The sequence below is a fragment of the Serinus canaria genome, chromosome Z (genome assembly GCF_022539315.1).
Source record: "Serinus canaria isolate serCan28SL12 chromosome Z, serCan2020, whole genome shotgun sequence".
NCBI lineage: Eukaryota > Metazoa > Chordata > Aves > Passeriformes > Fringillidae > Serinus > Serinus canaria.
Window position 1 is genome coordinate 31,562,271 of NC_066343.1, and position 25,176 is coordinate 31,587,446.

General features: G+C 43.6%; 2 protein-coding genes across 3 annotated transcripts in view; one reads left to right on the forward strand and one right to left on the reverse strand.

Moving 5' to 3' along the window:
* HOOK3 (hook microtubule tethering protein 3) overlaps positions 1-25,176 on the forward strand; it is a 945,081-nt gene that overhangs the window by 761,415 nt on the left and 158,490 nt on the right. The gene's annotated exons all lie outside the window — the stretch shown is intronic.
* Positions 366-17,372, reverse strand: CHRNB3 (cholinergic receptor nicotinic beta 3 subunit). 2 transcript variants are annotated; one of them, XM_009096063.4, is made up of 7 exons: positions 17,134-17,372; positions 13,121-13,252; positions 9,874-10,025; positions 8,793-8,837; positions 4,305-4,414; positions 3,210-4,092; positions 366-1,909 (listed from the first exon to the last, which is right to left on the reverse strand). In XM_009096063.4, exons 2-7 carry the CDS (start codon positions 13,173-13,175, stop codon positions 1,775-1,777), a joined length of 1,380 nt encoding a protein of 459 aa, XP_009094311.2. In that variant the 5' UTR covers positions 13,176-13,252; positions 17,134-17,372; the 3' UTR covers positions 366-1,774. The 2 variants fall into 2 exon arrangements, with proteins under 2 accessions (XP_009094311.2, XP_050843011.1); XM_050987054.1 differs by lacking the exon at positions 17,134-17,372 and adding an exon at positions 16,805-16,886.

Genomic DNA, 25,176 nt, shown 5'->3' on the forward strand with positions numbered 1-25,176 from the left:
AGAATGGTCAATGTGTATGAGTTTTGCGGTTTTAATGGTCAAGTTTTATGGCAGTATCTCATGCTATCTCTCCCTATATGCTGAATTAATGAGTTTATTCCAGCAATATAATAACCACATCTGAATGCTTCTTGCTCAAACTCACAGAGAGAGAGCTAAAAAGTAGTAAGGACTTTCCAAGAACCTGAAAACCCCTCTGTTTGAATACATTTGGGACAAAACTTTTTAAATGGGCTACAGTCTAGCTTTGATGACAACAAATCAACAGCAAACCCCAATGTATGGACACCCCAAGAATCATTTATTAAATACATCTTTATTAATAATAATTGCACAATTGAACAGAAGTTTTGCATTGACACAACATGATGGGATTACATTAACTCATGAAGGTCTGATGTGCATGCACAATCCAAGCACAAGAACACTTCTATGTATTTTTAACAGTTTATAACTTCCATCTCTAGAGAAACAGTTTCAAGGCTAGCTAAAACTTTAACACATATTTAGATTGTCAAAAATTGGATTTCCAAATCTCTCACTAACCCTGAAAATATTTGCAAGTTCTGAAAGGGATTTTCTAAAGCATGCCATGTTAGAAAACACCGCCCTAGCAAAAGTAGCAACAGCTTTATTTTTGTGTTCAAAAGTTTCACCTGCGTGTTTTCTGCCACGTCTCACTTATTTAGCACTCTTAAGAGCTGCTTCTAATAATGCAAAAGGATCCCATAATACATTAATCAAAGGAGTGAAATTCTGAATTGCGTAGGAAACATGGACAAGCCAACATCTAAAAATCTATATTCCTGGTGACCAGCCCACTCCATAGCTCTCAAGAGAAACCCCACTCCTGCAACAACCAAAACTTTCATCTGCCAAAAGAGATGTCTGCAGCTTCCCTCCAGCTGAACATTTCAGGAATATCACTGTCACCTGATGGGATAGCACAGCCACCCTCACTTAGGTGATCTTCCACTTGTGAACAAGCAGGTGAAGGAATAATAGTTTCTACATGTGGAGCATGGGGAAAAATCCTCACTTTGTCAGCCTTCTGGTACGCTACAGAGCAGCAAGCAAAATTGCAAGTAATACTGAAAAGTGGGCAATACCTTGTAGCTTCCTGATGGCTGAGGTGAGAGACAAAGTGTGCATGCCATAAAGGCTGGTAGCAGGTGGGCAGGGGTAGGTTCTGCCCCTGTCAAGCTGATCCTACAGCAAGGTGAGGCTAGAAAGTCAAGGTTTTGAGCATCCCATCAAAGAAGAATTTATATTTTTTCTGATGAACATGCTATGCAATTGCCAATTCTGACACATGCATAAAGCAATCTGTAGACACTTACACTGCTTTTTAATTGGACACACAGATAAACTGAGTTGAGATCTGTGTTTCTACTGTAACTTCTTTTACAATGTAGCATTTTAACTGCAGATCTGACTTTTAAATATAATGATTGTGCAACACCTTTTATTTCCAATTTTAACTAATAATTTTGGCTTTTATAGTAATACAACCAAGCTAACAATAAAATGATAACCCAGTTGTACAACCCCAGGTAATTTTAGGCCTTGGCTGTGCACCAAGCTCTTCTCTGATTTCAGCAAAATCTGTAACTGGTAGAGTTATAGTTAAGATTGAAAGCACTAATAAATGCCCACTGTTACCATCACTTTCCCTCATTCTTGCTGCTGCTTCCCCACCTGTACAGCAGAGACCAAGCTCCAAGGCACCACCGTCCCTTGGCACCATACTTGTATGTTACTGAGGGAGTGTTTTCTACAAAGTGTTGTTCAACCACATCCGTAATGCAGGGGTAAAGATGAGAACTGAACCCGTCACTGACACCACCAGAAATAACCACAGGAAGATCCGATCCAGGACTTGAGCTACAAACTTCCAGTCTTGTACAACCTGGGAAGGACAGAGGGAGGATAAACATAAATAGGAACAAGCCTGGTACTGTGGTAATACTGCTACATACATTTCAGCTCCCCAAATCTGGTTTTAAAAGTAGACGTTTGTAGTATGTGATAGCCTAAAACTAACAGAGACCACCTTTTTAGCACTCATAGCTGCAAATCACATTAACCCCCAAAGCAATGAAATGGTTCTATGCACATGGTGATGAGACTTCCTCAGCCTGCACAAAAGCTTTTAGTTAAATGCATATATGAAAATTTACAGACTTAGCCTTGAGGATGGCCTTCCAGTGAACTGGATTTCTTTTTACAGACCTGCATCTCCCAGTAAATGCCAGGATAAGGCTCTGGCACAGCACTTGGACACAGGCATTGATTCCAGTACAAGCAGTTCAATTTATTTGTGCTTGCTCAAGTGATTTGTTGACTCAGATTGGGTACACTCAGGAGGGGAATTTTGAATAGTGATTGCTGGCACAACTATGCATACAAAAAAGTGTTATTTATTAAGATGATTCAAGGAACCCTTTTAGTAAAATTATTTTAGCTTCAAACAGGTATTATTCATGGACAGTATGTGTTCACATACTACATGTTTGATTTACTGCTCTTCTTTCTGCTGTAGTCCCCTCAGCATAGTTCCAACAAAGCCCTAGCTGTTGCTAGGAGGATGCTAACAGAAGTTTTTCCAAATGCTGCCAGCTGCATTGCTCTACTGTCCTACCCTTGCATGAGATTCATTGTTTGCAAGACTGAAAATTGCTATTTTAAAAGCCAAGAGGCTTATTGAGACGTGAAAGATAGAAGTTGGGAGCTAATCTAAATAGGTGTTAGTGAAAATCTAGAAGATCTTCACTCAAAAAAGAGAAACTATGCAGTGCATAGTATATGCTGGGAGGCCAGGACTGACACCTAGCAAATGCCATAGAGCTTGCCTGTAAGCATAAAAGTTACATTTTTGAGCATTTGAGTTTAGAGGTTTCCAGATTTGTATGTACCCCAAACTTACACAGGACAAGGTTATTCAAATAACCCCAAACCAGGAATTCCTCCAAGAGAGGCTCCTAGAATCTCTTGCATCTGCAAACAGAAGGGACTCTCACAGAACGATACGCTTCTCCTTGAAGCTATGTGTTGTCTCAAAAACCATATTTATCAAGGCTGAGGAAGAATATGTCTCAGAGGAGAGCAGGAGGAAGAGGAAAAGGGAAAAGCATGCAGAAAAGGAAAGAGTTTGGAAGCCACTGCTGCCAAGGAAAGTGTGATTCCCTCCTTGCCCTCCCTCCACCTACCTGTCTGATGAAATGCTCCTTTTTAACCTGCCTGGAAATGTATCGAATGGAGTCAGCTGCCTTTTCCAGAAAGGCAATAACAATTTTTTCTCCATCTTTTGCTTGCTTGTATTTCTGCTTCCCCAGAAACTTTGATTTTGAGGTGGTTCCCTTTTCTTCAGTCTCTGAGAACAAGTAGCGATCTACATGGGCCCTCATGCAGAGCAGACGAGGCAACTTCTGGAGAAAGAGCCTTTTAACCCAGGGTGCCATGGGATGGTAAGTTGCTGAGGATCGGTGGTGGACATTGATAACAAACACAGTCACGATGATAGAGAGGGTCACAAAAATCATGATGAAAAGCAGATACTCACCAATCAGAGGGATGACTTTGGAAGAAGAAGGGATTATTTCCTCAATCACTAAAAGGAAAACAGTGAGGGAGACTAGAACTGACGTTGACAATGAAAGCTTTTCACCTTCATCTGAAGGTAGGTAAAACACCAGGACAGTTAGAAAAGACAATCCCAGGCAAGGGATTATTAAGAAAAGAGTGTAAAACAACGGAAGGCGCCTCAATACAAAGGAGTAAGTGACAAACGGGTAAGAGTACAGCCCATCCTTCCTGTTGCCTTTCATACCTTTGGCGTTTAAGATCTCCCACTCCCCATTATCAAAGAAGTCTTTCCTGTCTACATTTTCATCCACTAAAATCAAGTCCACCATATTGCCATCATATGTCCACGACCCAAACTTCATGGAGCAGTTCTGCCTGTCGAAGGGGAAGAAGGTCACATCCATTGTGCAGGAGCTCTTATAACTGGCCGGTGGTGTCCAGGTCACCACTCCATTGTACTTCACTATGGCTTTGGTCATCAGGGATCCCTCAAAACGTCCATCAGCACTGAGAGTTGGACAGGAAGAAACAGTACCAAGTTCAGGACTATGTTTGCCCCAGTCTTACCCCATTTGAGCTCTGCTTTCTATCCCTCACCTGGAACACAAGGTGCACAACATTCACACTGCCTAATGAAGCAGCCTTCTGACAGCACACAAAAGCCTCACAGTAACTGACATGCCTTGCCCAAGCTCAGAGCAAGGAGCCACGCTACTCACTTTTCAAACAAAACGATGTCGGGAAGCCACAGAGACTCAGAGGGGACCCGGATAGCAGTGATCCCACCATATTCATCTGGATTCCAGGAGAGCTTGTGGTCAATCCATTCCTATAACAAAACAGCAGAGTTCTCTGCCCACTCATATGCAGCAGCCTCTTTCCTCACCCCCACATGTGCCTCAGCAACTGCATGAACAGCACAGCAGGCAGAACCTGCTATGAGGCTGCTCAGCTACAGAGAGGGTGCGAGACAGGCATGGCTGGGAGGTGTTGATCCCCACAAGCAGTGCTCCTCCAGACACAGGTGAGACCCAAGAACCCATGGCTAGGCTAGTGACCTCAAAGCCAGCACTCCTGGAGAGCACTTGACTGTCACTTCACTCACCACCCTGCACAGCCCACCTGAGAGTAGTCTAGAATGAAGGAGCCACTTCCTTTTAGTGCAGCAGCTTTCCTTCCCTCTGAGAACAGCCCAAGCTGGTTTTGGCTGGCACAGACCCCGTGGACCCTAGGTGGTGTGGGTACTAGCACTCAAAAGAGTAGAGGCGGCCTTAATTCAGTTTTGAGTGGAGACCTGGCTTTTTAAGTGAATGGAATACAATGACTAATATCTGTACACTGTCCTTGAGAAAAAAAAAAAAAAAAAAAAAAAGATCTTTCATCAGAAAGACCTGCAGACTATTGCAGGAAAAATAATATGATGTAATTGTAAAGTATTTGGTTACAAAAGCAGGGAGAGTTTCTCCATTATCATCATGTTGAACTCTAGAATAATTTTTCTCTCCTTTTTTGGATTTTCAGAAGGGAGGCCATAACAAAGTGGCTCCAACAACCTGGAGATTTCCACAGAAAGGCAATGGAAAATCAGCTCTCTGATCCTTGTTCATTATTGATGAGCATATTCATTTACCCACAGAAATAGCAGCAATGTCATGAAAGAGCTGTAGACTGTGGTCAATACCAAGAAGTGGAAGATGAACCAGTTTCCATTAAGCTGCAGCACTAAGAGATCTCCAGGGATGTGGAGGTCTCAGCCTTCACTGGGTAATTTCCTTCATGACTTAAAGATGAACCAAAAAAGCAATATTGTCTATTAATTCTCCACATGGTTCCCTTCTTATTTCTTTGATTCCACATGCTTTTCACAGCTATACTAGAGAGATTTGTTATTGTTCAGGTGTGGAAAAAGAGGAGGGGCCATTGCTACTCATAGCCTCAGAATCCGGGAGAGAGTACACCACTTTTAGCATTATCTTTTCTCTGAGAATGGTTATCTAACAGATGTCTCCAGAAGCCTAGGCTGTTAAATGGTTACAGTCTCACCTATGTCCTGGACACTTCCTGTAATAGGTACAGCAGGGCTTAGGCTGGAAACATACATCATGCAAGAAGACAGTCAGGGCCAAGCAGCAACCAACACAGTCATCTTGTAGCCTCTTAAGAGCAGCAAAAGCCCTGTGAGCCACCTGGAGATAGAATCATCCCTCTGGAGTTGAACTGAAGCAGCCTCTTGGCCTGGGCGATTTGCTTCATCTGCAATACTCCTCACTTTCTCCCTGCCCTGAATTGATTTCTCTCCTAGCTAAAGTGGTCTTTCGTGTCTGCAAGGCAAATGGTTGTTTCTTCTTACTAGAGCAGAAAATAGGTTGTGTGCAGACTTGGAAGATGAGCAGTTTAAAACAGGAAGCTCCCTGTGGGCTATGCTGACACAAACCACAGCAGCAGAGGCATAAGGCTCTTTCCTCTCTTCTCCATTTTTTCCAAGCTGCTCCAGACATTACAATCACTCTCTCCTTCCTCCAGTTCTACCAAATTTCTATTTCTGTGCTATCATTGAAGAGTTTAACAAACCACTAATGGAACAAAAAACACTAGACTCAGATTCTTGACCCTTGCTAGCAGATCCCATCCATAGCTTGCCTGAACCCAGACACTTTCTCAGCAACGACTAAAGGCTCCTTTGAACCTTGTGTGTCAGCCGGCTTGTGTATCAAGTCCCACCATCTTGAGCACCAGGATGTTTGAGGTTAACAAAAAAAAGGAAAAGAAAATACTTGTGGTTTAGGTTTGCTTATCCAAGAAAAGACTCTTGCTGAGAAATTATGAAGGTGATCAGGAGCAATCAGCATGGATTCGCTAAAAGTATATCATGCTTGACCAACCTCATTGCCTTCTATGATGAAGCAACTCCCTGGATGGACAAGGAGAGAGCACTGAATATTGTCTACCTTGATTACAGGAAGGCTTTCAACACGGTCTCTCTGAACATCCTTGTAGGCAAACTCAGGATGTTTGGACTAGATGAGTGAACAGTGAAGTAGGTTGAGACCTGGCAGAATGGCAGATCCCAAAGAGCTTGTAACCACTGCCACAGGGTCTGGTTGGAAGCCTATCCCCCAAAGTTCCATACTGGGCCCAGTGTTGTTTCATTTATTCACCAAGGACTTGGATGAAGGGCCAGATGCCTTCTCAGCATGACACAAAGTTCAGAGGAATGGCCAATACCCCAGAGGGATGTGCAGCCCTTCAGAAACACTTTGACGAGCTGGAGGGATGGGAAGAGAAGAAACATGTGAAATTCAACACAGGCAAGTTCAGGGTCCTGCACCTGGGGAGGAACAACCCCAGGCACCAGCAGAAGCTGGGGGTGACCTGCTGGGAAGCAGCTCTGTGGAGAAGGACCTGGGGATCCTGGTGGACAACAAGCTGTCCATGAGCCAGCAGTGTGTCCTGGGGGCCAAGAAAGCCAGTGGGATCCTGGGGGGCATTAGGAAGAGCATTGCCAGCAGGTTGAGGGAGGTGATCCTGTCCCTCTGCTCAGCACATCTGGAGGCACATCTGGAGTTCTGCCTCTGGTGAGGCACATCTGGAGTTCTGTGTCTAGTTCTGGGCTCCTCAGGACAGAAAAAACATGGACCAAGCAAGTCCAGCAGAGGGTAACAAAGATGATGAGGGTACTGGATAATCCCTCTTACAAGGAAAAACTCAGGGAGCTGGGCCTAAATGAACACACAACTTCCACAGCATGACACCTGGGTCAGGCACAGGTATTTAGTGCTCAGCCTGAGCTCCTGAGGGTACTTACATGTGTGAAAACCACAGCCTGTGCCTCATTTTCCACTCCCTTTGAATTACCTTGGGTTTTGATGTTCTCAGCTCATTAGATGGAGAAGTGGTATTAGAAATGGTAACAACTCCAGAGAGCCCAGTCTGGGAAATCACAGTCCTGAGTTTCCCTGAGCTGTCCTGGCTAAAATCTGAGGATTCCAAAGGCTTCCAGAGAAATCAGTATGTCTACAGCACACGGGGCTTGGACCTGCAGATGAAGGTGAGTGCTACAGCCTGCAAGGAGAGTGGGTTGGAAAGGGGAGAGGACAGATGAGGGCAGATGAGGGCCCTTTACAGAAGGGTTCTGCCATCTGCCCAAATGGATACTTAGAGTAAGGGAGCCAAGATGTGGCCTTGTGCACAAAAGGGGCTCCACAATTGCAGCTAAAGGTGGGGAAATCGTAATACTGTGTTGGACCAGAGAGAAATTTCTCCAGCAAAAGAGGAAAATCCTGTCTTCCCCACAGTAAGGGGAAGGCTGAGCTTCTCCCTCTTCAAGGGAGAGATCATCTTTACATGCAATATCCATATTGGTTTTAGGAGTCTTGCTCCAGACAGAATCTCATACTCACTGCAGCACTACAGTACCCAGACTGAGACAAAAATTGAGTCACATTTCTCATCCACCAGCCCAGCGACCCCCAAGAACTTTTCCTCATGCCATGATTTCAAGTACAGTTTGTTTTCTATGTCCTCTGCCCAAGATTAGTTGACATCTTTACAGACACTCACAAGGCTGAGAGACTTAAAATAATTGTCACAAGGTCAATAAACTGGTGCAATGTAACCTAAACCAAAACAGTGTTCTTTAGGAGTGAAGAAGAAAGGAGACCTAACAGTTCAACTTGCACCTTTCTCTCATCTGTATAAATCACTGTCAGTTCCACAGGCAATTATGATAGAGAGATCTGATTAATTTGCTACAGCTTTTAATGGGAAAAGGTCTGTGGGGTGGGTGGGTGGGTGTCTATATGTGTGTGTGCATGTGTGTGTGCATGTGTGTGTAACATACTGGCCTCTTCTTCCTCCTTACATATGCTGGGGAATGAAGAAATCTTTCCGAGGCACCACTTTTGGCTCAGGCAAGGGAGACAGCACTTGTGTGACCTCTAAGTATGAGACAGGATAGTCCCTCAGGGCACATACAACATCTCAGAGATAGCCACTGCAGTACCAGCTGTGTTGCTTCCCTGAAATAAATACTGGCTTGAGCACACAGCTGGGGTCCAGGTCAGGAGAAGACAGTACGCTATGTCCTAAAGGCCTACTTGTCTGCCTTTCTGTCTCTATACGTAGGCTGAAATGAGAAGAGTGAAGAAAAACTTCAGGTTAGATATCTTGGCACGGGGAAAAGGGAGGTCTAATGTGGTCTAATTTACCTGTTTCAGCCATACGTTGGTTGTCATCAGCTGATTCTTCTCATCCTAGAGTGACACAAGGGAGAGAGGATTTTAATACCAAAGCAGCCATTATGAACAGACCCTGTGCCTGCTGAGTCCAACCCTGTGCCAAGATGAGGAGATCCCTATGATCCTGTTTCCCTGGGCTTGGGCCTGTCATTCACCGCTGAGGGAAACTGACTGGCTTTCTAAGTGCTATCCCTGCAATTGCTGGGAGCCTCTGAGGCTGGAAAACTGAGGTACAGCATTTCACAGGAGCTCAAAGGAATCATATGCCACCGACCCACGATAAAGCCAGGGCTCAGCCAGCAAGTGGTATTAGGTCACACATGCTTGTAGCCTCATAGGACGGCTCATCTCCCCACACTGCTCAGCCCGGAGGAAGTTTGGGAAGATACAAGCTGAAACATTGTCCTAAATATGTAAATAAAGCACAAAATTAGAGTGTGCCTTCCACAGCACAAGGGGATGTTACCAGGGCATGGGGGATATAAGGAGCACATTGTTGTGTAGGTACCTCTGGGCATTGTGCAAATTCCACCATGCATTGCAGCAGAAAGAGAAGGGAAAAAAGGGCAGAAACACAGGATTAGCTATGCTGCCTCTAGAGTTTTATCTTAGTGAACAGATGGGTTAAGACTTGAACTATCTGGCATCAATGCAAGCTTGCTTGGAGTGAATAATATCCAACCAGCTCTTCCTCAGTCCTCTCCTGTAGCTGTCTTGTGATTAAATTGCAACATAGATGTCAAGGACTGTCTGGCATGGGTAGTTTGATCAAAACCTTATGGAAATTAGGCCACATTCCCTAAGAACAGTAGGGGAAAAAGGACCTTCAGGTTTCCTTCAAAACAAATGAGTCCTACAGTCCATGCTGTGGGTGGATGGGAGCAGGGTGGGGAAGAAGGTTGTATCACCAGCAGCATTTCACGCTCAGTGTTTTGCTGCCCAACGATCACTGTGCATTTCTTGTGTCAGGAGGCAAAAGCTAATTATATCACCAGTCCTCCCAGGTGGAGGCATATCTATAAAAGTGCTGTTTTACTAACACAACACTTACCACATCCACAAGCTGTGATATCTTTAACCCAAAAAGGACTTTGATGGTGTCGTTGGAGTTTTCCACAGGGCGGACCCATTTCTGATAGCCTTCAAATAAGTGCTTGAGGAGCGCATCCTCATTTTCAGCAACTGAACTGAAGGCATTCACATCTGGAAGAGAGCAACACAGAGTGGAGGCATTGCCAGAAAGTAGACACGAAGAATGCCATGACCTGAAAAAGTGAGACAGAGCAATGACACGAGGAAAATTCACCTCTGGGCAGGACTTGTCTTGTACAGCAAATTCTGCAGGAATTCGGTTGCACAGACTCTCAGCAGGTGAATGGAAAGGCAAGGGCAAACGAATGGAAAGGCAAGATAGCCCAAGGCAAACTCATGTTAAAAAAAAATAAATCATCAGACCAGAGCAGTGATGACTTTGTACCAGGTTTATGTTTTTTATGGACTTTTTGCCAAAGCAGAAAGAGCCCATCGGGCAGCAGTAGGAGCTGGATGATGCAGTCAGAGCTAGGTCTGCCAGGCAAGCATAGAGACATCATGGCCTGTATGTGCATGACTTGTGACTCCCACAATTACTGACACATGCTCCCCCTTCCCCTTGCTACCATGAAGGGGGAAGGGCAGACCCTCCATCCTTTCCCAAACTTCATCCCACTCCCTGTGGTGTTGAGGTTCTGACATGACCTCCATCTCTTCCCTCGCGCACACACACAGCAACCAAGGGTGAGAAGGATTTTATCTCTCTTTAAAGCCACCACAGAGGAAAAAAGACTGGCCCCACACAACAGGGATCACAGCCAATATTGCTGCATCAGCAGTCAAAAGGGACCTCACAGGACACTGTCCAGGGCCCAGCTTGTGCCTTGCCAGCCCCAGGATGGGCAGAACATGTGTGCCTGGATTGCCAAGCATTAGGCGCAGGAGGGGTCTGCAGGCCCATGGATCTGCAGTGCCAGGATCTGACAGTCTGACAGTGGGAGAGCACTGGAGGGCACAGTCAATACACTCACACATCATGTGCATCAACAATCAGAGTTAAGGCAGCCCCCAGCAGGGTCCCTGTGCCACATGGAGAGAAAGGGCATTCAAACACAGGAGCCCCTCCAGAGAGAAAACTGGAGGCAGAGGGTCTTGCTCTGCCTCTACATGGAAGAAAGGATGTGACCACGGACCACTATCTCTGCCCATGTCTCCTTCCCCAGCAGCTGCTGCCCATCTCCTGAGCACGACAGGCAGCCTTCTCCACCTCGGTCAGGGTCTGTCTGAAGCTGCAGACAGGGCTACACCTCACAGCAAGCAACACAGCTGAAGAACTGCCCAAAGCAAAAACCTGATCTCACATCAGAGTTTTCCATGGGACAAAATCAGTCTTCAATGCTCTCTGGATCCTCTTAGGATAGCACAAGGTCCAAGCAACACCGTCATCCCCATGTCCACACACAGCAAGATACCATTCCTCTCTGAGGAGCTACAAACTCTGAAACCTAGTGCTTGTACTCACAGAATAACAACTACTGTCAGATGCTCTAGCACAAGCTGTGTTTGTCCTCTGTATCTGCAATACAGGTGTGGTGGGGTTACCATGCCCTGGGCAGGCAGAGGCTGGCTGATCAAAGGGACCTTTCACACCCATTTCTACCTGCTCCATCCCAGAGCCAGGCATGGTTCATGAAGCTGTCAGCACAGTTTATGGCAGTCCTCTATAGAGCCACACTCTGTCTTGTCACTTTGTCACGAGTCCTTGAGGTCTGCAATTTCCAGAAATGCTCCCTCTGCTTGTTCCAGGGTTTATTCTCATGCCAGTGCTGACCCTAGCTCCTCCACCGCAAACAAAGGACATAGTCTGCAGAGTCTGTCCTAGGAAACTAGATTGGTCACCTGAACACGGCAGACGGGTATTGCATCTGCAACCAAAGGAAGAGAAAGAACACATTTCTCCCCCCTCACTACCCACCACCTCAGAGGTCCAACCCCTTGACTATAAGACTCTTTGCAGAGACTCCATCTCCTAGACATTTAGCTTTCCCTTTAGCGGATTCATAGGGGTGTATGGCTGTTAAAAACAAGAAATTCAACAGAAAAGCCCTTAAATAAAAAAATCCACAAGCCCAAAATATGCACAATCAAAACCAGCTCTGTCTTACTGCCAGAATACACTGCTCTGTTTTCATTTGAGTATGACATCCTGCACACATATATGCAGCCATACACCTTCTGTGTCCATGAACATGTATGACCCCCCCCCCCCCCCCAGAAGAAAATTGTGCCATTTCACAGCCCACATCTCACATAAAGTTCAGGTACCTAATGCTCCAAGTGGGTATAGAAGACAGGTGGTAAAGCTGGGTTTGGGGCTGGATATGTTAAATCTCATCCGCTGAGGACGCCACAAAAAAGTGAAAAATACTTGAGGAGTCTCACAAGGAAGAAAGTCAGAAGGAAGAAGATTGCTGCCTCTGTAAGACAGCCTCAGTACTTGCACAAAGACAGTTTAAAAACAGAAGTTATTAATGAGAAATAAGAAATATTATGTGGGAAAATAACCTAACAGTTCCTTTGACCAAGCCCCACTTTATGGTTAAGCTAGATAAATCCATGGGGAAAATATTGAACAAAGTAGCACTGCCTTTGAAAAAAAAAAGAGAAGCAGCCGTAGGACAGATACATCCCTGAATCTACCATATGATGCACTGAGAGGCAAAAACTGGGGAGTTCTTTGGCAGGTTAACATGCGTTCAAGTACTCAAGCACTGTCTGCCATCTCCCCCCTCCCCCAGTTTTCTGTCTCTCTCTGTGATCTGTCTGAGTAGCAGCTCCCCATGGATGCAGGACAGGAGTTCTGGGGCAGAAAATGTGCAAAACACCCCAATAAGTACAGACAAGACACTTAGCCTTTTATCAGTTTGCCTGAAGCAAATTGTTTCAGTTTTTCTCTTGGTGACAGAAATTCTCCCTTAATTCCCTTTAGCAGCCAGAAGACGAGCTTAGAATTTTTTTTGTTAATTTCTAGCCAGCAACTGCCGCACCACCAGGTATTAAAACCTAGTTGTCAAACTGACCATGCTCGCAACACAAAGGCAACAACTGATACCACCCTCCTCTGCTACTCACACGGTGTTTAAAGGATGACCAAGGGAAGCCAGCACTCACTGTATCCCAGAAAGCAGCAGCTAACCAGCCAACAGAAAAAAAAAAAACTTAAAACACCTACAGCTCAGCTTGGAAGAAAAAGAAATCACACCTACCTGAGCGACTCAGACACAGCGCAATGAGCACTAGGCAAAGCATGGGAACCACCATGGCTTTTCCTTTAAATCTGATCTTCTGTTTTCTTTAGCAAATCGGCCTCATCTTTGCAAGGGACTTAAACAATCCAGCTAAAAATCAAAGCAGACAGTTGAGTCGGCAAGGCAAGGCAGCACCTTTCTAGCCTTATCTTGCCCTCATTATGACGCTTGGCAAATCACACTTCATTGATTTTCAGTCAGCTGTCACATCCCGTAAGCCTTAAACAGGGCTCTGGGTCCTAAACTCTGACTGATCTCTTTGTGGCAGTATTTACATGGCCATAAGCATTGCAGTCTAGGAGTACGCAAGAGGAAAATCTTTTAAGGAGGAAAAATATCTTTTATGCTACTGCTGATTACAGCTGAAAAAAAAAAAACCCAAACCAAACAGACTGCAGTTCAGACCCAAAGATAAATCAGATGCCTTAAAGATTATCTGTTTGTTCCAGCTGTATTGGTTGTGGAGGCAGACTCCCTACAGACCTTATTTAGCTTATTCCATGCTACACTTGATGTTCTGGAGCTATAAAATGGATTTGGGGCCCAAAAACATCCAGTAAGAAGTAAGTGGGAAAAACAATGCTGATTTCTAAATTTATATCTCATACACAAAACATCACAGGCAGCAGCACGGAAGTCCTTGCACTGTACTATCCACTTACACAGCTTAACAGAGAATGCTGCCCTGATGTCTTCTGCTTAGCAATGGAAGTGAGGATTATTTTGCCAGTTTCTCTGTAGTCAGACCTGACTGTAGTCAGTCCCCCCGCAGTGACACCTCACATAAGGCTCCTTTCAGAAACCACCAAAAATTGGTGGTAATCACCAGAAATTGTTGATAATCAAAAGAGATACAGGTTCCTCTTTTCCCATCCCCCTGACACTCCTCTGCTGAAGGATTATCAGGGTCTTCTCTGTTTTATTCTCAAATGAGAGTTACTTTGGCACATCTCTCGAAAGAGGACTTTTCGAGTTTAAAGAAGAGGTATGCAAAATTCTTCTCCCCAAACCCAAAACTCCTCCTGCTTTGATTATTTCTTCCTGGCTATCAAATTGCTTGCTGCCTTTTATATGGGAAGCCTAGGGTTTTTTTCAGCAACACTGAAAATACTGGTTTTTTTCAGCAACACTGGGATACACTTCTTGCAGTGGCCCAGATTTTTGTACAGTCACAGGTTTTGTGATTCAGATTTGCCTTTTCTAAGGTCCTCACAGAGAACTGATAACTGGCAGCTGTAATCTTACCAGCTTGCTGTAATGAAAATATTGTCATATAAGTGTGGTTCAAAGTCACATTGCTGCTGCAAGTAACACTCTTGTAGTGTCCTATCAACTTATTCATGCTTCTGTGGCCTTGCAGCCTACCACATCCCCAGCTCTTAGGCAGGCCACCGGCAGCAACTCAGTGAGTTTGCTTTCTCCACTACTCTACTACAAACAAGAAATCTGCAAGAGCCCTTCCTAGATCCACAGTTCAGCCCCTGGCCACCCAGCCCAACTAGAGGAGCAGCTGGCTTCTTCTGCACCTTTCCTCATCTCTGATGCAGAAAGCTATGCAAAAACAAGAGTGCTACCAAAAGATCATCTTCAATGAAATGTACTTTCAACACCAGCTGCTGTAACTTCTCATTTTTCCTATTAGATTGACATTAGGCACAAGCACACAACTTCTTGAGGTACACAGGAAAGCTCCCTTTTTAATGCTGTCTTCAAAAGAACAGCAGTCATTTGGCTAGAGTGGTGGGGACAGACAGCACCACAGACTACCACAAAGTTGAGTGTGGACTAAACACAATCATTCTGCCTGATACAAATTTTTCTGCAACAAGGTTACCACTTTAAAATGCTCTCTGCAGATTACCCCATACTCTCCATCATGTTTGTGATTCTGTACAGGACTCAGCACCCTCAGATCATCCATCCTTTAGCTTCACGACTGCAAGCCTCAGCCTCTGCCTATTGACACCTCTGATTGTAGTTACTGCCTGAGATTGCATTCAGGTATTGCTCTGTTAGGCAACATGAGAGACACCCATTTCTCACAGGGCTTTAGCATGCTGCCTTGTGGCAATGGAGTTAATTTATTACCTACCTACAGGAGTAGGCTTTTTGCTACTACATGACAGTGGCTTGGAGGGAAATAAGTATGATTGCATTACCATTGCCCCCCCGTCACTGCCTAGACTATGACAAGAGGTAAGGACCAGGTTTGCCTGGTCATTGGCTTCCAGAGTTACCAGACAGCCAGAGGAGAGTATTAGAGACAGAAATTCCTTTTGCCTGTTGTTTTCTCTTCACAAGTCTTTACGCAGCTGGGCACTCCAACATTTTGGAAAGGAAGTTATGCATGAATACTCCATTTTGCCAGATGGGCTGTGAAGCATGAGGGGCATCACCCTGAGACAGCAAATTAATTCTTGGGCAAAACTCTGCTTGTGGCAACACCTGAGTAGCTATTCTCTGTTGAGAAAATTTCTTTGCTTTTCCACAGTTTTCATGGGATTTGTAGCTAATAGGAGGCTGCAATCCCAAGCCGCAAAGAGCCAGGTACTGCCTAGACACAAGCAATACTGGAGCTGGGCCTCACCTTCTAGGCAGCAAAAATGCCAAGAAAAAGAAAAAGAGAAATCTACCATGTGTGCTCAAACAGATGCACACATCCATCTGTTTGAGCACACATGGTTAATACTAGCAGCAACTGAAAACTCAAGGTTATGATGGACAGTCCTAAGCCACGTCACCTAAAGGCACCATGCAGTCAAGCATGGAAAACACAGATTCCAGGGGAAGGTGGCAGTGCTGGCTGGCAATCAGAGGGTGGGAAACCTGGACTGAAGTGAGAAGGATGATGAAGAGGAAGCACATCGGTGGGAGATACTCTGAACCAGAACTGTGAGGCTTTGTTTCAAAAAGAGCCAAAGTTGAGTTTGCTGCACCCCTAGGTTTGTCAGCTCCAGGCAGGAGAAAAGAGAGATAAGGCAGCACTATGGAACAAGAGACACTTTTTAGGTAAACGTGTCTTCTCCTTCCCAAACCCATCTCAGCTTCCATGGTCCCTGTAGGTGACATGGCAGAAGCCAAGGAAGGCGCACCTGGAATGCCAGGACTTGCGATCGAGCCAGGCTCCCTGGAGCTCCCAAGGAGCTGAAGGACTGAATCCATCTTGTACCATTTGTCGTGAATACCTGCCCGTAGGAGGTGGGAGACAGTTTCTGAAGCAAAAACGGGGTGGGAAAGGGTAGAACTCCCAGAATCTCATCTTTGCCCTGACACTTCTCAGGTTTTTTCTGATCTGAGCTCTGGCCAGCATCAGACACCTCTCCTCACCTAGCAGCTTCTCAAAATGTGTGTTTTCACTGGGCCAGAACAGAGCTGGTTTTATTTTTGCAGCACAAACATTTCCATGCGCCAGATGGAACAGTCTGGAGCCAGCAGTCCACCTGTCCATACATCCTGTCCACTCTCCTAGAGCTTCCTGCCCCCCAGACACCCTCCTTCTTTCTCTTGGCTTGCTCACCGGCCCCACCAGGCAAACCCCATTCAGTCTTTCCCTGCTGCCCTTTTCCCTCTAATCCATTCCCCCTCCTCCAGACACCCTTTTCCGACAGGAGCTGCACCACATCCCACCGCCCTCATCTCTACCGCAGTTCCTCAGCACAGTCGCCTCTTTCCTCCTCCACCTTCCCCTCCGCCTTTCCCCTCCTGGCTCACGCCGAGCGAAGGCGCCTGGCCCGCTCCGAGCCTTTCTGCAGCGCCGTGGCCGCTGTCCCAGCTCCCCGCCGTGGCAGGCCGCGGGCAGCGCAGGCCGCACAGCAGCGCCCGGCTGCTCCCAGGCCTCCAGCCCTTCCGAAGGAATGCCGCTATTACAAGCTGCAGGAGCTCTGTTTGGGAGACCAGGGTAACGTGAAGCGCTGGGAACTCATGGATGAAAATGTATGCGTCTGTCTTTGTGTCAGCCAAGGAGCACGCACCAGTCCGCACAGCAGGCTCGGAAAGGGCTGAGGGTAGCCCTTGAGGCCGTCTGAAGTGAACTCGGAAAAGTTGCACCCATGCAGTTGTCTCGGCGGTGCTCAGGCTCTGCACGTACAGGGACCAGGTTTTGCAGAAAAAGAGTCATTTCAGTCCCTGGTTGCCTTGGCACCTTCCTACCATGAGGAGAACCCTCCCTGCCCTCCTTCCCGTTTCTTCCACATCCGTGTGAATGCAGACTTGAGGCGGAGCTCAAGTCGGAGTCCCTGTGCCTTCTGCGAGTGCAGAGTCCGCGCAACTGCCTGCTGCGCATTGCTCTCTAAAAACCTCCCGGAGCTTCACCCGGAGTGGGACACGGGTCTCTGGGAGGTACAGAGGCTCTTCATCACTGCATGCACAGTAATGTTTCTAACAGGTGGTGCATCCCCTTCTGCATTAGAATCGTTGTTTTCCTTTTTCAGTTCTAACTTTGCAGTGAGATCTCACTTAGGAGTGTCTTGCAGCACTGTCATCACTTCCTGCATGTTGGTGACACTACCTATCTTTGAATATGATAATTTTCAAGCCCATTTGTTCTGAGTTAATGATTGTAAATTAAGGCGTGGCTCAGCTCTGCCATTTTCTCAGTTTTTCTTTCCATTTCATCAAGCTCACCTCTGCTTTCACCTCAGCTCGATTTTTATCTGCAGCATCATGGACTTGCAGTTCAGATATCAAGGCTTGGAAGATTTCAGGGGTAAGCAAACAACTAGCAAGGATCAAGACTTTGCAAGATGTCAGAGAAAAATCTGCTTTAACGACAACTGCTTCAGGAATGACAGAGGATCTTGGTTCATGCCTAACTGCATGCCTCTCAGGCCCTCATTTTCAGTGGTTATACCTGCTGTCTAGAAGCCTTTATCCCAACACATGCAGTGCTCTATGACAAGAGGTTCTGCTTTCGCATTCTGATGGAATACAAGCTTTTTATCCCCAAGGCAATCACAAAATTTAAAGGGCAATTCCTGCCACGTCCCATGGCCTCAATAAGCTGCATGACTCCTTGCACAGCTTTGTCCATCTCATTCACTTCTCTTCAGATGTGACAGCTCCAACACACAGCCAGAATGGTGGTAGCTGAAAAATTTTCTTTTTGGAGCTGCTCCATCTGGTATGGGAGGATGAGGGGCTCCCTTGAAGATATAGCAAAATTAAATGCTTTGTCAGAAATTGGATGAACTCTGCAAGCTCTGTTCCAGCCTGCATTTGAGGGCATTTGCTCTTTATGATCATTTTCTGAATCAACTGAGATGGTTGTCCTGTGGGTCCACATAGTCCATGCAATCCAACTAAGGGGGATTTTTTTTTAGCTCTAGAAACATATCTTGACAGAAGCAATAATTCTGGACTGTCTAAAAGATTAAAGCAATTATCAGGTTTCATTAGAAATGTTTGGAAGCTAATACTTCTTTGTGTCTTTCTTCATTATATTACTGTAAACTGTTGTGGTGTTGTTGGAAGCTACTATTTTTACAGAAAATGCAGCAGTACTAATTGTCTCAGCCATATTCAGCTTCAAAAAACTCAGAGTCCTAGGATGTGCATGCATTTTACTTCAGATCATCCCTGGCTAAAAAGTAGAAATTGCTCTGGCAGCAGACCAGTCAACAGACCAGACCTCACCTCTTGTCAAAGTATCAAAAAACCACCTTCTCCATAGGAAAACAGTGGGGAGAGATTTTGCAAGGGGTTATTCATGTAATACCACCTGTCAACTCCTACCTGTCCTTCTCTAGGGTGTCACAGCAGGGCTCAAGTCAGCCCTCTGCTGTTCTGAAGACTCCTGCCTGTGAGTTTGAATTGGGATGTGAGCCTTCTATCTAGAGATGCGGGCTTGCCATGCTGAGTCTTATATTGTTGGGATTATTGCCAAATACTTCATAAAGAAAAATATTTATTCATTCTAGAGGTTTCTTAAAATTAGATAGACATGTTTACAGGTAGGAACCAAAGATAGTATATGCAGCACTGTCATTTTGATCATCAGTGACATTTTGGGCTTCTATTTTCCCTGATTCATAAACCAAAATAGTACATTTAAATGTAGACCTAGAAACCAGCATTCACATAACTTCCAGAATATTCTATCTAGAATGACTTATTATATGAAGCATTATAGTCCTCTTGAATGTCTACCTATATGCTTAAAATTCCATGTTGTCTACCTCTAGGTATTTGCTTGCTATGTCATGATCATGAATATGTGCAAACAAAACCCTGTCAGACTTCATGCCTGAGAGTACTGAGTGTAGAAGAAATAAAGGCGTTTGGCATGCATGCGTGATAGCCTATATCCCCAATAGAACAGTTCTGAGTAACGTCAACTAGCCTGGAACTGAAGTAACAATTGATGTTAAACAAGACTGTAAACATAGCATAGCATACCAAATGCTTTCACAGTTTCTGAATGAAGTCAGACTATGCTTTTCATATAATTTGCAAAAATTAACCTTTGGGCAATAGATAATCGTAATAAAAGTGATGTGAAAGTAATGTTAGATAATAGAATGTCCTGTAATTATTTGCTAATAATGGTTTTGTAATTATTTGATGTACTTTTGTAATTTTTTGGCATAACCCATGCATATATCTTAAAACAGTGTAAGTTCATCAAATAGTTCAAAGTTATGAAACAACAAACTGGAAGGTTTTGATACCTAAACAGTTGTCTCTACTGGATGACATCTTTGGTATCTGTCATTTGTCTTGCTTCTTATAAGCCAGAGAAGCTGAATACAAAACCAAACATTTAAATCTTCATCTCACTAGAATGCATAATTTATATTACCTATAAAACATGAAAAATCAGTTTTTTCTTTTATATCATGTCAGGATATCCTATTTCCTCTAACTTTTAATGGCCTGCCTGTGTCAGAAGAATTAACCTAAAGGTATTTAGGTAACTTCACCTATTAGTAAACTGATGCTGGGTTGGAATAACTCCCTTAACTGGGAGCAGAGTCTGACAATTTGTATATATTAGGAGGAAGAGGAAAATAGGGGATAACAGCCAAAATGCTCTGCAGATTACTCCCATGGTGCAGAAAAAATGGGCTGGGAAGATGTCTAATTCTCCAACAGAAGGCTGGTAAGTGTAGGACCAGTCCCAAGATGATTGGGCAGAGTGCCAGGAGACAACTTGGCATGGTCTGTTAGAGCTTACAGAACAAGTGCCATGTCCACTAAACTTCACAAAGGCTCAAAACCACCTTTTAACTGCCTCAGACCAAACTGGGCTGCTGTCCTCCTTCTCCACATTATCATCCTTGCATCTCTGCACTGGGGAAACTCTTCACATTCACTTTCAATGCAAGTCAGCCAATAGACCTGGTTTCATATGGTTTATAATGTTTTGAGGCTTTCAGGAAGCCCAGAGAGCTTGATGCATTAACACCAGGTGCAAACAACCAACGTGATAATCAGTGGAATCAAAAGGAACAATAAAAAGATTACAGAGTTTAATTCAGAGTTTAATTCCTCTATGGGTAATGAGGATGACTGTTTGCATAGGAATGCTGTCAGGCACCTTAGTCAGGTAAATAACAATTTAACATTGTAGCTGGATTTTCCTTACCATGATCTGACAGCAGCACAGGAGACTGGCACACTGCTGTGAGCTCATCTCCTGTTGTGACATCATGAGCAAGCACTTGGCAGCTGAAGCTATGACTTCATGACTTAAAGAACAATGCTGCTTAGTCTTATCTGAGACAATGAGGCTGCCACAGAATCTCTCTTCTACACAAAGCTGAGAAAAGTCCATGGTGGACTTCCTAATGATACAATACCATTTTCAGAAATTCAAAGAAGAAGTTATGGTTTCACGGGATTCAGCCAAGCTTTGCCCAAAATGTTCTGTTAGGCTTTTAACATTTCAGCACTTGCAGATCTTTTACAGTTGATTTTTTTTTGAGGGCTGGAGGGGGAAAGCTACATCAGTGGTGAGGACATTGCTCAGAAAGTCCTCCCATACCTTGGGATTTGCTAAGCTCACTTTATATCTCTTATGTATAGGAATCAAGAGGCAAGAAGAATAAAAGCAAAACTCAGCATGAAAGCACAGAGTGAAATCCATTGAAATATTAAGCAAGCATCCTCTTTCCTCAGGCCAAACTCATCCATTAACCCAAAGCAGTCTTCAGAGACATGCTTTTCATTCCAATGCTGTTTCCAACAGCCTTTTCCATTTTCATCTCTGTAGTTATTTTATAGTATGAATCAGCAAAAAGTTGCCAGTCCATAAGAAAAGATTACTGCTTCACCTTCTTTCCTTCTTCAATTGCTGACAAGTAACTTTAACTGAGTAGGTCAGTGTCTCATCATGCACAAGAGATCATAAAATGTGTTGGAAAAACACAGATGTTTAAATTCTGATAGTAATAGTAGAAAAAAAATAGATGATTTTTTGTTGAGAGAGAAGAGTGATGCTGTAGATGAGCAAGATGAGACACACAAGGAACAGTCAGAGAAAATTATATACTATTCGATATTTCTACTCTTTCTAAAAGATTTCTAGCAGGGAGAATATTCTTACTTCTACACTCATCTCTCATCACAGAGATGATGGATTTACCAGGCAGCAAGATTTTATGACAATCCTACTGTGGAAAACAAGCAAGGACAATGCCATCTCCTCTATATATAAACTTTTGATTTCTTCTGTGTGAAGGAGTAAAAGGTGTTGAAGGATGCTGGGCTTTTATTTCCTGTAGGAATCCAGGCAGCACTGTGAACAACACAAGAAAGCACCATTTGCAGATATTTATTTAATTTCATTACATCTTATCACTGAAGTCATATACATGTCAATTACCTGGTGGCTATTATATGAATCAAAAAGTCCAAGTTCTAGCAACCTTAGTAGACAGGTCAAGAGGTAAATATCAATATTGATGGAAAGTTGGTTATCACCGTAGTGATACTATTAGGTTAAGCTTGCTTGAACATTTGAGTGTAAAATTTATTACATATGTATTTACAATTTTTTTCAGTTGTATGAAGATTTACCACGAGGAATTCTTGAGTTTGTCAGCTGATGACAATATCAAAGAAAGGTAACTCCACTGATCTATAACTGTGGTTTATTGATACCTATATTTGACATAGGTAATTTCCAAATAAGCTGAGTTCTTTAAGCTGAAACAGCTACATAAGCATTCACTTGGGTGAATAGATATTTCCTATTATACGCAGCCAAGAGATTTCCATGTTGTATTATCCGTACTAAAAACCTTCCCAGTTCCTTGCATGCTGAACTCTGAGCAATTTCAGTCAAAAAACAACACTAGTGAAAATATTTTCCTGTCTGAACTTAGAAAGAAAAAAAATAAGAACTGAAAGAATATACATACAACAGGATTTGAGGTTATTGTTAAATAAATTCTTTTTCAGTCCCTCAACATAACACCACAAATATTTTTCTGACAGCAACTCCTAGAATTCCTCAGATTAAAACCACCACCACAAAATCATTTGATATAACATTGTGTCAGCTCAGGACACCTATGAGACAACTTTGCATGATCAAGCTTACAATATTTAGAATTAAACATTTATCAGTAAGGCCATCTTCTGTGGCCTGAGCCCAATCTCCTGTGAGAGCTGTAAGACTCCACCTTGCTGGTTCACAACCAGCTTGGGAATAACTCTTCCTTTAGATTTTCTTTATGTGCAGCCAGTATTCTTCTGGACCTGACAGCATTAGCATCACTGAAGTGATGAATGAAGAGTCTGATCCTATCAATTCAAAATAAGGAAAAAAAAACCACACCAAAAAAGGGCAAGAAATTTGGACTGAGCTGCAAAAATAGACATCCAAAGCTTCCTTCTTTCAGAGTGAGCAGCTGTGGTTATTATGACAAATCAGTAAGTACAAGAGGAAGTCTAGGGATTCCTTAAGCCTTCTTCTTAATAGAGTGAAAGTATCACCCCTGAAAATATCTTCCTTTCTGAAGACAAAAAAAAACCCAAAAAAATCCCCCTACTTTTTCTGCAAAATACATGTGTGAGATTCCTGAAAAGTATGAGACTGGGTGACTGACCCCTACAATGGAGGAATGTCCAGAGGAGGTGGGCAAGAAAAACTATGAATTGTCATAAAGATGAAATTATTTCAGCACAAGAGGGACTGGATAGAAGATTTTGCTTTAGGAATACAGCTGCATCATTCAGTCTTAAGAGCCAATAAGCAGCCTTCCCTGAAATAATTAGTCAAGAGTAATGTTTTCCTGAGCTAACCAGGCCAACGTGGGAGGGTAGTGTTTATGTGACTCAGCCCAATATAAAGTAGGGAAAATAGATAACACAAAAAATCAGCTTGGAAAACAGTAACTGGCCTGAGCTTGGTGTAACCTGCATATTTCTTCCGAGTTGCTGTGAGGACACAGTGTCATGACACCAGGCATTTAGAGACCAGTAATGGGAATTTGAACATTCTATTTGAATTGTGATTCCACTGATATTGCAGCTGCTATATTGTGATTGTGCTACAAATCCAGTGTATTGCTGTAACTTTCTGCTACATCAAAGTCCTGGATATGTCTATAAGAACTTGGTTAGAGAATATTGGGCTCATTTAGTAGCTGCAGGCTACCAAATGAGCCCAACACAAAAGAAGACACAATTACTGGAGACAAGGCCTCTTCCTTTTTCTGGATTACCTGTCCCCAGTCATTGAATTGAAGAGCTTGCAGTAGAAAGTCACACATCTTTCATAGCCTCAAATACTGGAGCATTGTTTCTTCTACAGATGACAAGTACAGCCTCAGATTCACCATCTTTAATGGTCACATCCAGTGAAACCTGAGAGGAAGTGGGAAGCCTGCCTGATTTCCTCAAGTTATCTATGAATTTTTAAAAATCAAATCAAATCAAACCAACAAACAAAACAAACCACAACAAAGAAAAAACCACCATCACCACCGCCCCCAGCAGCAGGATCACCACCACAACAACAATCAAACCAACCAAACAAACAACCCAGTGACTGGTCTGATAGCATTCTCCATACTCATCCCTAACTAAGACACTGGGAATCAATTAAGAGGCAGAGGAAAATCACTTTTCACAAGTTCCCAAATGTGTGAGTGCAGACTCTCCAATCTATTTGCCTCCTTTACAATAGGAGGAAGCATCTATAGGATTATCAATGGCTAATTTTGCACAACAGAGAGCCTGATACTCAATGTTAAATGAACTAATAGTGGCAAGACTATGGATAGACTTAATTAACAATTTAATTATAACAATGTAATGTAACTATTCTCAAGAGAGATACTTGAACCTTTCTTCTCAGTAACTGATTTAAATGTGTTCTTTAACTTAGCAATATTTAAGATAACTTTCTTTGGCGACTGTTTCAAGTGAGTCATAGTGGATTAAACAGCAACTTCTCAACACATTTTTTGCCCAGTTTTAAACTCTTTCAGCCTATATAACATTGCAAGATCTTCTGCCATTTTTGTGCAATAAAATGCTGCAGTTCTATCAAAGATCTCTATAGAAAGATAAAATTTACATTGAACAAGCACAAAGGAAAATCTCTAAGAGCAACTGCAGTAATATTTTTGAGTCATGTATCCTGTTTTTCTGTTTCTCATTTATAAATAAATCACTGTTGTGGCAGAATATGGTAAATAAACTGCTATGCTTAAACCAGCAGGAGTTAGATACCTGAACTTGCAGTCATCAACATGCTTCAGCAGATTGTGTTTTGATGGTTAAAATTAGACTATAGCTCACCCCATTCCACCCTGCCAAAGCCACCTGATGAAGGTGTAAGCTGTCAGGAAACAAATAAAGCTACAGAATAAAACCTAAAACAGACTTCACGAAAGAAAGAAAGCAAGAAAGCAAAAGAGCAACTAGAAATAACTGCCTGGATCCAAAAAAACAAGTAACAGGAGGAGTCCCTTGGAAAGCATTCAGAAGCTGTTGAGGTTTTAGTTTTACCCAATCAACTGTCTTCCTTTCCTTCTTCCTATATTCAGAGTGGGATTTGCTTTGCA